We start from the raw sequence: 14,057 nt of genomic DNA on the forward strand, positions 1-14,057 counted from the left end.
ATTAACCAGCCACATCTTAGTTTTGCTTGAAAAGAGTCAGAACAGAGTTACGGAGGAGGGAAACAAATCCCTCCCTGCTTACAGAAGGGGACTGTAACATCACAAGAGTAACTAGCCAGCCAAAGCTCTGCTTCTTGACCCAGATGGACCAACATACCAGAGTTCAACTGCAGAAGCACAGAGGGAAAGAAAAAAAATTGCAGATGTAAATGAAGAGCAAGCACATATTTGATAACTCCCGTAACTGCCCCTGGAAATGCAGCAGAATCCATTATTATGCTTCCTGAGAAGTTCATTCATGTCCCTCCAAACAAACAAACAAAAACCCTACATAGGCAATCAATTTCATTTACACTGAAATTCATAATGTTAGAGAACATGCAAAGTTAGTGTAGTGGATGTTGACCATAATATGTATTCCATTTATATTAACAGCGCTGACAGTTCACCCAATAAAGCTTAAATGCTTCTAATTCCCTTTAATCCTAGCTTTTAACTCTGTACATAGGCTGTTGTGTACGTTCTCTGAAGCTCTAAGTACTATCAGCTGAAGTCTGGAAGTTGAAGATTATTGGCCATGGATGTCATTTGACATTTAAGATTATACATTTGAAAAACATTCACAATATTATTTGGCATAAGAAGCTCTAGTAAACACCTACTTTTCTAATGGACTTTTGTAGGATCTGGAAGATTCTGGGGTATGAAACAATTTCTCAAGCTGCCATATGCAGCAACAAAAGCTCAGCATGAAACTTTGACTCTTCAAAAAAGAAGTAAAAAGCCTATCTTAAATACAGCAGATAGTTGTTGCGGGGTTTATTCAAACGTGTTGCACTGATCTGCCTTTGCATGAAGAAAAATGAAGTGGTCAGAATTACTCCAACTGTCCAGCCACTGCCAACTATATACAAGAAAAGAACGACTGCACAGGGAGGTCATGCTCTCAGTCTCTAGGAAGCAACTGGACAAGGTCCCTTTGAGGACTCCTTCCCAGCTGTTTTATGTAAATTTTGTAGCTCCTAAAAATAATATTGAAAACAAAGTGTCAAGAGAAACAATATAAAGTAATTCCCAGCTTCTCTATCCTGAAATGAGGCTCCTCACAAATCTCAGCATCTGTATACTTACACAGCTGTATTCATTTACTTAAATTTCCATTCAGAAAACTGTGGCCACTGTTTGAACTCCAAGCCCATACATGCTCATCTGCTAAACTGTCTGTTCTCAATTTGCTAGAAATCAATTTCAAGCACTTCTTGTGCTTAACACAAATGGCATAAGTCAATTCATTTGTAAAAATTTCATAAGCTATTAATTCACGCTTATTAAGAACTTGACTTAGAGGTCAGCCTTCAGATAACCGTCCAGAAGAACCCTCAAGCAATAAAAATCTTTAGGGACTTTTGCCTTTATAGGCAAATGATGATACAATTACACTTCACTTTTTAGATACTTCTGATCAATCTGAAACTATATTACTCAACATAAAGTGCTAAACTGGTTTGTTAAAGGCTGGAATGTAAGGAACAAATTCACTATCATCTTCTTTATATTGTCCTTTAAGTCTATGGAAAGAGCCTCACAACTCTGCTCAGACGGAAGCAATTGTCTACAGATAAATAAAATTACAGTTGTCAGTCATAAGCCACACACTTGTAATACTTCAAAAAGAGGAACTATAAAGCATCATTGAGTAGTGTATCCTTCAACTGCATCTGAATCAGACAGCTCTCATTATCCATCCCTTGCTTGACCCAGTTAGATACCTCTCCTGTTTTGAGTCAGATGACAACATGAAAACATATCAATGCCTGTCAATTTAGCAGGAGTGTTGGCAGATATTAACCGCAGGATATCCATAAAATGGACTTTATCTTCCCATCCATTATGGTGTTTTCAACTCCTCTCAGATGCTGCTCTTGGGACCATGGCTAAAACTACTCCAGCAGGGATGCTATCCACAGCATATCCATAATCACTGTAAATTTGTTTAAGCAGCCCCAAATAATTCAAGTACATTTAAAAAGATTAATGCTGCTTCTCTTTGCTCACTTCTCCAGTAGAGGAAGCTACCAGATGTATAGCAAACAAGTAAGAAACATCTGCTTGGTAACTGGCTGCTCAGGGAGATTGGTATTACCTTCCAAAGGGTAAATATACTCCTCAGTTTTCAAAGATTTGAAAACGTTTGTTTACCCTTTAAAAAGCATATATGAAAACTCCTGAAGTCTTGTGGCTGCAACCTACAGGCATATGTTTCCACTGAGACTAGAGGAGCTTTGCCAGATGTTCAGCCCCCAGCTACCCCAAGCAGTAAAACACTTGGGCACAGAACTTACTTTCCCTCCCCACAAATCCCAGACAACCACACAGTCTTTAAGTTCTTGTAACCTGCACCATACTGGCAGAGAAGCTGTTCTCATTGGCAATCCGAACCCCAAACAAGGGGTTAAACTACTGCAGTGTTTTGCACATAATTTTTCTTTAAAATACCTTACAATGCTTCAAAATCTTTTCCAAACTCAACAGACCAGCCCTGAGGGAGCAGTATTGGCAAAACTATCTGAAATCCTCTAGGGTCTATATGAAACTGGAAATAGCTGCTTTTTACAGCTCATGACAGACTAGAATTATTACTTTGGCTACTGCAGGCTGTTAGCATTAAATAAGCCTTTCTCTTCACTGCATTTTTCCTCAGTATTTTGTGCATTATAGTTTTATTATATTTAAGAAGGATAAACTGTTTGAGGAACATTAAATTCTGTTGTCACACCCAATTATAATCTCATTTTTGCCAAAGAGAGATTTCCATTTGCATTTTCATATCACAAAGAGAAACAACCTATGAAAGGCACGGGCCGTTCCTTCTCAGAACTGAATATCACAAGATAAATCCTTAAACAATAATTTTGCTTTCTCTGGCAGAGATGATGCATACTACAGAAACGGGTGAAAAAAGTTGCTAAAAATATTACTTCTGAGCATCAGCAGTTATTCTAAAAATGTATTCTAGATGTGTGCTTTTTCTACTGAAGAAAATCTCTACTAACCTCTGAATTGAAAGGTCCATATCTGTGGCCAGCAGCATCTGGTTGCTCGGAGTAGAAAGCATAAACATAAGGCCTGAAAGAAAGAAAGGCCTTGTTCAGGACAGCTTTCCTTCAACAACAAAAAGCCCCAAACCTGCCAGGTCAAGCCAAATAAAACCAACCTTGCAATGAGAGTTGGCTTTAAAGAGAACTGTTTCTCAGTCATATGTTTCCATGGTATGATTGAGCAATTAATCGTTCTACAACTTTATTAAATCCCAGAACACATGCCGAGAGGCACCCAGGGTACCATCTGAGGACACACACTTTCTTAGCTCTGTAAGTGGGATCACAACAGTAGCCCTCTAGAGCTTTGCGGCCAGCAGTGTGTGCAAACTTGCATATGGAAAAAACAGTCATCATTAAAATCTTAAAATTTTCCCAGTCCTCAGAGTCCAGTTCTGCCACTGCCTACAAGGTTGTTAAGCCATATTAGACTCAGAAGGCTAAGAGCTATCCATGTTAATCTATGTAATTAAATGCTTCTAGATGGGAAAGAAATTCATACCAGACATTTATTAAGAATCAAAATGAAGATGGTTAAAAGCTAGGATAAAAAAAACAAACAAAGCCAAACAATCAAAGCCAAACAAATCAAACCAAATCCTGAAATCAATGATAGTTTAACAAAATTAAACTTCCCTTGCTCTTTTCCAGTTATTTTTGAGAAGAGTATAAGCTAGAATAACAGGTTGAATTACCTTTCGTTATCCGGAAGGGTCAGCCACTGCAGTATTGTTAGTATTCTGCGCTCATGGGGAATGACACTAGACCACAAAACACAAAAAAATGCCTTTTTATCAGAGACTACAAGAAGCATCGAAACAGCCTTGCTATGAACTGATTCTAATGTGACTGTCATCAACCATAATAATGTCATTTCCTTTTAGTATATTGCGTCTTGTTTCTTGTTTGGTACTGATTCTTATTTTGCAAACAGTCACTTCTTCTCTCTTGAATGTCCACATACTCCTAAATAAATTGGATTAAAAGCTCATAAATGGAGTCAGAATTGAAGGTAGGAAACCAAACTATTCTAATAGCAGTGACTAAAGATCCATCCTGGTATCTTTAACCCAGATGAACTGCTTTTATGCACAGTAGCACTGCCATTGGATAGTTGGCATGAGTGAAAACCATGACATTTCTCACATTGGTGCAAGTCTAAACGCTAGTCTTAAAGACATTGGAAAAACTCCCATTGACTTAATAGTAACTGAACAGGATTAAGCAGGTGTAAATCAAACCAGAATCATCTGAAACATCAGGCAATCAGCATGGTGACTCTCACAACATTTACAACTTTTCTCTGCAGAGTAGATAAATCACAAGTCACTGTTATCCTGAGACATCTCACTTGGCTGCTGAGGCCAAATTATTGCTATGTGAATGACTAAACACGTAAACAGCTGTTACATTTCAAAATATCTCATCTTAAGAAAGCTCTGCAGATCAGTGACCATACAAGTATTTTAATACAACAGCATCAGTGGTTTCCAGTTCCCTTAGATCAATTGCAGAATCCCAATAAGAGTCAAGTACAACCATCTTGGATTCACCATAGTGAATTAAATTCAGCATTTTTTGGAAGTGTATTTGATGGAGAAATACAGATGTCATTTTGAAACAAGTTACATAATGGCTTGTACAACAACACAGGTTGCCATCTCCATCTACACAGAAATCTTCCACTTGTAGAGCAATTATAAAGATGAGAAATAATGCTAAAATTTGCAGACAGAGAAATATCTTAAGACAGAATAATGTTAGGTATTGCCATTTTGAAACTTACTAGTTGCCCAATTTGAAAAATCTTCATTATTTCAAAAATAAACCATTTGAGACTCAGAAGTGTTTAAACACTACTGTACACTAAAACAGCTTATCTGAGTTTTTTCACCAAAAACATTCCATACTCCAAATTAAATAATACAGTTTTAAGGAGGACGTATTTCATTTGTATGTAAAGTGGCTGAATCCCTTTCTTGATACAGGCATATATGTCTACAATACAGCCTTGGCTATTTTCCCTAATGTTTTATATAGCCTCAGGTATGGATCAGCCAAGGTGCTTCTGGTTACTATGTAGTTGTTGTGCTTAGGTATTGCATAAATTTCTTTGCTTTGTAGAGAAGTAGATCAAAGCTCTGCCTGGTAACTGACTTGCAAACCTAAACCTCTCACCAGCTATATACACTGTACGTTTATTATTTCTTCCATATGCTTATGATATTCAGAGCATCAAAGAATATTATTCAAAATGGAACCAAAAAATAGGTAAATCACGTCAGTACTTTTAATCTTGATAGTATGACCATTTTCTTCATTCCTGCAATCTTGCCACTTAAAGGAAATGGAGACATTGATACATCTGAATTCCTCAGAACTCAGAAGTTATTAAAACCCATTCGTTTTTAGTTAAAAAAATGTCTTAGTTGGGACAAGGGAAAATAATTGAGAACCATTAAAGAACAGAATAAAGAGCAAAGGTCCTCAAGGCTATCTCTTAATAAATGGGAACTAGATTATTATTATTCAAAGGCCAGGCTGGATCATAAAAGGAGGGAGTGAATTAGGCTGTTGATGTCACGTGAAGTGAGGAAAATAAAAGTCTTGCACAAACACTCAGAAGTCTAGGAGACTTTGCCAGCAATACTGAGGAGGCAAAACAACACAGACAAATGAAGGAAAGTAATTTTTGACACAGTCACTCTACTTTAGTTCAAACAACTGCTAAATATCAATGTATAAACCTGTATCAAACTGTGGAGTTAGCTTTAGTTACGAGAAACATTTGAGAAATGAAATGAGAGGCTTACAGGTACAGTCTCCAACTGAGCAGCTACCAAATGTTTACAGCAAGGAAAACAATTGATAAATATTTGCACTGAATTAATTCAGATTTATTAGTTACAAATATCCAGAAAACAGAGACACTTACACAGACCAGAAGAATGTGCCAGCTTTCACCCCTTGCTTGGCTGCAGTAATCCAAATCTAATGAGGAAAATATAAGAGGATTAGAATGTGTTCAGATCCTTAATGACCCTCTGAAATCAAAAGAAAATGTTTTCAAGGCACATTCTTCTACCTTGAGCTTAGAAATAAAAATTGCAGGCTTCAGCTTCCATCCCTAATTTGAACATGTGGAGTGACAAACCTACACAAATTCTGTAGCAGTGCATCAGCTGATGTTCTGTAGTTTTACCCCTAAATAACTTTGCTACTTCTAACAGAAAGCAGTACAATACATGGACCGAAATTTCTCAAGTATCTCACCCCATTTAATTTTCAAAAATCAGACATACCTCACCTGAGCTCTTTAAAGTTCAAGTTTTGAAGGACACTCAGGTAGGAAAGAACACAGCTCAATACTCATCAGGGTCTACATAAAAAACCCTCTTTGCTGATTCTATCATCAGTAGCCATCAGCAAATAATGAGTTGATAAAGAGTACCAAAAAATAAAAGGGAGCAGAGGTATAAAAAAAAATGTGAAGGAACACCTTCCTCCATAGAAGTTTAAGAACTTTTTGAGCTCACCCAAAGTGGTGATGGATGGAAATAATAGAAACAATCTTCCAGAGTTTTTCAAATTCATTTTTCAAACTCATCTGTTTTTCTGGCTATAAAATAGTTTGGAGCAGCACGTTCTACAATATAGACACACAGTGTATGAATGTAGTTTTGTTTGGTTCTCATAATGGGAAAACACGTTATTAATTCTTTCTCTTCCCACTTCTACAAAATATTCATTACTTTGTAAACTGCAACTATATTCACCCCTATTTATTACTTTTCAAGTTAGTTTGATCTTTCTTCAGTGAAAGCCACATCATACCTCTATCCTTATCCTCATTCTCTCTTTCTCTTTTATTTTTGTTCTCAGAATACCTATAGAAGGCAGGGGAATCAGAATGACCAAATATCAGAAAGGTCCATAATCAGTTTGTAGCCTGGTGGGACTGGATTTCTTTGCAAAGATCTAGCAAATTATTTTAAAACTTATTTCAAAAGTGGTAATGACTTAAATGCTAATATTATGCATAAAACTAGAAAATTGCCTTCCCATGTCATTATTTACGCATTCTACAATTTAGTCATTTCATGACCATTTAAGCCAAAGCACAGATCCCTTCCTTAATGATTGAAAAATCTTTGGCTTACTTTAAATCAGCTCTTCAAAATACATTCAAGGCCACTCTACCTTGCTCTAACAGGCACTTATAAACTGTCATCTAGGCATGCATTATTCAAATGTCATGCATGAATTATTCATTCATTAGTCTTAACTGAATTTAATTTGACACAGTCTAATGAAAGATCATTTCCACACTGAGGCTGTAGTTAATGGAAATTAAATTTGGATATTGTTATGTTCACAATTATGGAAAAATCGATCCTATTTTCCTTTCTAGTGCCATGAACATACCTCCTACCTTATCTTTACATCTTTTACTCCTTCAAATCTGACAGGACTCAATCCAGTTCATTTAAAATCACAGCTATAAAAAAAACAGTTGTTTTTATTACATCCTAACGTTCTGGTAACGTATCGTCTCTTTTTCAGGGAAGAATATATCCAAGGTAACTATAGAAATGATTGTTTACTAAATGAATGCAACAAGAACAGAAGGAGAAAGGGAGAAAGTCCATGAGTTTGATTTTACATGGGAATCTGGACACTGCTGAACAACAGAGAGACAGTTTTGGAATGCTCACGGACAAAGACTGGCTGACTGGACAGAAAGATGCGGGTGAAGGTGAGGAGAGACAAGGAAAGGTGCCTTCAAGCTGGAGGCTGTATGCTGTAGTCAGAGGTGTGCCTATAATGCAAAGACATATCCACAAGCCCGTTTGTGTCATCTATGTCAGCAAAGGGTATATAACTCCAACCCAGACCCTGTGTCAAACTAAGACAGGAGCTACTCCATACTCATTAGTGGTTCTCAGCCTTCCCACATGAAAAAGAGTCAACATTGAAAGCAAATACATTTTCCATTGCACTTTAGATTTATTCCTAGAGCAGAATCCTACCACAGCAGAGAAGAGAGGTCAAATATAAATTTAGCATAACGAGTGTCAGCTCCACTGCTGTTATGCTCCTTGGTCTTGCTGTACTTGGAAAACCATTGTCCCTCCAGAGCTGCAGTAGATTTATTTTTCTTTGAAAGCGTTTGTGTTCCTGCAAACTTGAAATAATTTTGCAGTTAACTTTGGGATGGTACCAGTAAACTAAGTCCAGGGAATTCAGTTTTAGAATTTTACCATCTGTTTGACTTTCTAGTGCTTTGGACTGCACGCATACAGGTGGTCAGTCTGCATCTTGTCAACTAAATGAAACAAGCCAAGTTCCACCCACAGCAGCTGAGTATGTCCTGTGCTTCTCCTGACTGTTAGCACTGCTGAAATCACTTGTAGATGTCTATTTCAGGCTTCTCCTCTACCATCCTGTAGGGTCTGACAATCTCTCCCAGGTGTTCTTAGCAGGGATCACCCCTAGTTGTACTATCCTCTGTTAACAGTAAGAGAACAGCATGTCCCTTGCAAGGGCACCTGGATTGGCTTCAGACAGGGAAAAAATGCACTCCCTCTGCTCCCAGCGCAGCAATTTACATTGGCATAACTATTTGAATGAGAAAATGCATCTGCTGCACTTGAAACAGCTAAGACAGTGATCTGTTAAAAGCTAAGACCAACAAGTCAAATGGTCCATACCTATCTGCAACGTATGCGAAATAAGTTTGAAATGACTCCCTTAGGACTTTGCCAGGCAGAGACTGGTTGGACTCAAGGTTACAAGAAAAACTACTAGATATTCATCCCTCCTTTTTTGAACAGGAGATTTAAACAAACAAACAAAAAACCCTTTGGTTTATTTAAAAGCAAAATAATAAAGTCCAGTGTGATTCAATATCATACCTAAAGCCACTACACATAACAAAGCATCTGCAGAGACATCATTTAAAATGAGAGGTAATGACCTCAAACTGCACCAGGAGAGGTTCAGGTTGGATATTAGGAAACATTCACTCTCAGAAAGAATGGTCAAGTATTGGAACAGATTGCCCAGGGAGATGGTGGAGTCACTGTCCTTGCAGGTGTTCAAGAAACCTATAGATGTGGCATTGAGGGACACTGTTTGGTGGGCATGGCAGGGATGGGTTGATGATTGGACTAGATGATCGCAGAGGTCTTTTCCAACTTTAATGATTCTGCGATCTTACAGTACTCACTGAAGCAGCAGCAGTCTCCCAGGTGAAAGAGTTTTCATCTACACTGAACAAACTTTAAATCTAACTTCTAGTGTGTTTTGGAGCTGTGACAGAATATAGTGATGGCAGTCTCTATTTCTCTACCAGATGCACCCCTGGTAGCCCTATCCTTTACTGATTAGCTAAAATCAGGTAACAGATTGGCAGCTGGAACAGATGATGGGCCTGCACAAATTTACTTCCTACCCTTGGCTATAGGATATAACTCCAGCAGAAAATCAAGGCAAACTGCTACTACAGTCCCATTGCCAATGAACATCTCTCAGTGTCATTAACTTAAATTTACTGACTTTCAAGACAGAGTGCAAGTCATTCATGCTTCTTCCAAGCACGAATGCTTGCCGTTCATTTCCATTCATGAATCTGTGCAGTCAATCAGTGTACAATACAAAAGTAAAAATTAGGTTATGTCCTCTCAACACTGTCCGCGTGAAACAGTCAAAATCGGGAATGGAATAAAAATTGTTTCACCTTCTCTCTGTTGGTTAGAGTTACGGTCTTTAAGTTATTTAATCCTAGATATTCCAGTACTGAGCATGTAAATACAATATATCATATACACATCTGTCACATCTGTTCAGGTCATTTATCATAAAGTGTACTATGTTACCCATTGCAAAGTCAGTTCCATTTGTGAACTTACATAATTTATTTACCATTCATAAATACATTGGCTTTAACTGCAAATATTAGTTAAACAGATACGTATAAAATTCTACATCAGATGAGCACCTCTGGTTATCAGATTGGAAAAAAATTTATAGCATTGTAAGTTATAAAAAGATCATATTTCTGATTTAATTGCTTAAGCAAATAAGAGAGGAATACATATTTAAAATTAATACTAGCCTGTATTCATATTGTGTTCATAATGTGTCATACTGGGAATTGGAGGATATCTAAATTTTCCACCATAAAAAGATTTGGTAAATTACAGAACCACTGATTCAACCCAAGTACACTGGCAAACATCCCAAGACATGATAAACATGGTTAACTAGATGTTTACAAGACATCTACTGTAAGCTAAGTATATCCTCTTTGTTGAGAGACTACAATTATTCTTTCTTTTTCTCCTTTATTTACTGATATAGAGAGGCTAAGCAACTTCAGGTGGAAGTGCACTATGCAACACACAAGTCCCAAGTTCTCCCTTCTTTCAGTTGCTAGGCATGTGTTTGCACAGATACTACAAAGTTCCTCAAATGAATTGTCTTTGAAAACCTGCACAGACAGTGCAGCATCCCACTACATTTAACCTGTGAATAAATGAACGTCCATACATTTTCAAGGTCTCCCTGTGTCCTGCTGCATCATTCAAGATCAGCAGTGGCACACCAGGTCAGGGCCAGGGGCAGGCCTCTTGCGAGCTGAGCAAACACAGCTGCCAGCCAGGGAAGGAAATCCATGTCAGGAATGGAGGTAGCACAGACACCCACTGCAATTGGGAGGAGGCCATGCATGAATGGGAAATCCCTTCCATGTCTAGGATTGATGATCACTATTTCCCAAACAAACATAAACAAGAGTGGTGCAGGCAAGTAGAATTAACTTGGCACAGTGATGCTACTTGTTACCCTCCTGCATCATTTGCACTTTTCCTGCCACGGTGAGGTAAAAGTTGGAGTCCTGACTCCCACAGGCCTTGCTTTAGCCATATTTCCTCTTTCTTACAATTTTAAAAGTGAAAGTGAAGTGTCATACAAGGTGCCCTAAACCACCCTTTATGCTGTTATAATTAAGATATTTCTGAAAAGAGGCATTTTTAGAGGCAAACTCACATACAAGCTGGACAGCCTTCTCAAGGGGCCTCTCTGTCCTCATTAACTACAGCCCTCATAAAACTACAGTATTATACCTATCATCTTCTGATCTTAAAGAGGCCAAAGGATTATTTCTAAGATCACTGAGAAAAGCAACATATTGCCTGTATTGTAAGCCAAATCAACATGTGGAAAACTACTGCTAAACAGAAGCCAAAGGCAGCTGGGTCTTAATTTAGGCAGTTGACTTCAGTGATTGAAGTTACTTGGATGAAAACAGTCTCAGTCTCATGAAAAATGAGCAGTGAATTTAGTTTGTCCTCTGAGAACAGGGGCTCTGATGCTCACAATTTCTGTGAGACGCTGTAGCAATACAAGAAGGAGTGGTTATGCAGCTGTTTCCTGTCACACACTTTTTTCTTTTAAAAAACAAGGTGGTTTTAAGCTTAGTATATAACCTTTATTTATTATATAAGTCAGAAAAACAGGTTTCAGGAAGTCTCACCACCAGTTAGAGGATCTCTGAGCACTTCCGAAGCTACCTGCTCCCTCCTTCCCCTTTTCCTATTGCTCTTAAAATAAATTTCTCACAATTCGTTGTATGAAAACGTTAAACTACTCATTTGTCAAATCCCACTGATACCATGTGTTAGCTTGGCTGCTTCCTAGCAAAGTACTCACTATCAGAACAAGTTATTTAACAAACAAACAAACAAAAAAACACACCACAAAAAAACAACCCACATACATTTTAACAAACTATATACAATAGACTTGTCCAGGAGCAAGGAAGTATTTTAGGAATGATTAACGTTAAGTGACATTCTCTTCAAGGCAGTTTTTAGCTATAATGTGAAGCTAGGGACCCCAGTAACAACTTCTTCCTTCCTGGGGAAGGTGGGCAGTTTTAGATAATAATTCTCTGTTCTGTGCTAACCAAGGACCTCTCCGAAGCTGCGTACTATGAGACCAAGACCTAAAAGGAATCGGTTGAATAACACTTTGTGATGTACAGGCAAGATTTTCTTTCTTCTTCCCTTAATTTTACTGTCTTTGAAAACCTACCATTTTTTGGCAGTTTTTAATCAATGTGATGTTTAGGCAAAATAATGAAAATTAATTAGAAAATCACTAGAGATCAAATTCAATTAGAAATGAATTAGAACTATATATCCAATCCACATACAGGAGAGAGAACTCTTTCTCCCATCAAAATCTCTGCCCTCTAGGTTTTAGTAGCTCATTTTAATACTTCCTTGATTCTGCAAATAAATACATGCAAAGCATGCATTTCCTCCATGTGCAGAGAGGGGATCATTTATGGTAGTAGATTTCTTGCAGAAATGTTTTCTCTTCTAACCCAGTCAGTGTGGCCACTCACATTTGCCAGACTCACAGATTCTCCTCGTAATAAGTATGTAGGAACTGAATTACAGTCCCTCTATACGTGTTCCCAATTCTCCAAGGAGATTTCCAGCTTATTATCTGATTCCTGTATTTTTTCTTTTAACACTTCCTTGGATCTGCTGTTCTATTTTAACATCCTTATTTGTGTATACAACACTCCCCTTTATCCTCTGAGAATTTTTTTCTAGCGTGTGGTCATCCACAGTTGTGTAACTTCCTTGAACTCTTTTCAGCTGACATTTTTCATGACCCTTGTTTACAATCCAGAATGACTTATATTCTCTGTAATAGCAGAGGTGTTCCTAATGAGTGGGTGTTAGAATTACCCAATATCCCCCACTCAACATGACAGCTGATGCAATATACACAGGCTATTAAAATATTGCAGTTTAAAAATAGAGACGTTTGTACAGTCCCTCAAAGTAAGTTTGAGTTATTCCTACATAAACTTGGTTGAGATGCACAATTTAATTTGCAGCTGCCTAACAAGTTATCAAACAATTGGCCCACTATATTGTCCATGAGATCGATGTTTGACTGCAGCAAGCACATTGCAGATGCCATTCAGTGTGTGGCTGTTGCTGTAGCCAGGATGAACGAAAAAGCTACCTGCTGTCTCCCTCTCACTGCTCCTAGTTTTATCCTGCTGCTTTGCTCTGATCTAGATGGATAACAGCCTGGCACTGCATCACCTTCTCTACTCTACACAACCTATGCTAAAAAGTAACCAAGGTCATAGTTGGGTGAGGGAGAAACTACGCCCCTCATTACTGCTGACAAATTCTACAAGTGCACAAATACCTCATATTCTGGCTCAGCTACAGCCAGACATCTGCCTGTCACACTCTAAATGATCTTGTCTCGCATTTCTTGTGGACTAAAACCACATGTGGACAAATAACACATGCTTGCTAAGTAACTTCCTTTTGTCTCCTGGGATACTAACGTCTTAGAGATCTGGAGGATTACGCCAATTTGAGCAAACAGCAAAGATTATGGTATTCCCAGTCCCCTTCCAATACCCAACTCCATTACAGAATCCTAAAGGTTGGAAGGGATCATCCAGTTCAACCCCCTGCTAATGCAGGTTCCCTAGATTAAGTTGCAGTGGAAAGCATTCAGGCAGGTTTTGAGTATCTCCAGAGAAAGACTTCACAACCTCTCTGTGCAGCTTGCTCCAGTGCTCTATCATCCTCAAAATATTTTTTTTTCCCTCATGCTTGTGTGGGATTTCCTGTATTCCAGTTTATGCCCATTGCCCCTTGTCCTGTCACTAGGCACCACTAAAAAGAGCCTGGCCCCATCCACTTGACAACTACCTTATATACATTTGTAAGCATTGATAAGATCCCCTCTGAGTCTTTTCTTCAGACTGAACTGAGACTGGTCTGCTAGCCTTCCTCATATGGGAGAGGCCCCTCATCATCTCTGTGGTATCTCTCTGGAAGTTCCCTCTCTTTCTTAAACTGGGGAGCCCAGAATTGGTCACAGAACTTCTGATGTGGCCTCACCAGAGCAGAG

The 14,057-nt window shown here is 38.3% G+C and overlaps 1 protein-coding gene across 8 annotated transcripts in view; it reads right to left on the reverse strand.

Moving 5' to 3' along the window:
* The window catches only part of ENPP2 (ectonucleotide pyrophosphatase/phosphodiesterase 2), a 70,100-nt gene that overhangs the window by 26,394 nt on the left and 29,649 nt on the right, over positions 1 to 14,057 (reverse strand). For all 8 annotated transcript variants that reach the window (XM_019614229.2, XM_010709264.4, XM_010709259.4 and 5 more), the window contains exons 9-11: positions 6,034 to 6,089; positions 3,794 to 3,859; positions 3,054 to 3,126 (exon numbers count right to left, since the gene is read on the reverse strand). In XM_019614229.2, coding sequence (XP_019469774.2) covers positions 3,054 to 3,126; positions 3,794 to 3,859; positions 6,034 to 6,089 — 195 coding nt within the window. The remainder of the gene's footprint in view (positions 1 to 3,053; positions 3,127 to 3,793; positions 3,860 to 6,033; positions 6,090 to 14,057) is intronic.

This window comes from Meleagris gallopavo, chromosome 3 (assembly GCF_905368555.1).
Source record: "Meleagris gallopavo chromosome 3, MGAL_WU_HG_1.1, whole genome shotgun sequence".
Taxonomy (NCBI): domain Eukaryota; kingdom Metazoa; phylum Chordata; class Aves; order Galliformes; family Phasianidae; genus Meleagris; species Meleagris gallopavo.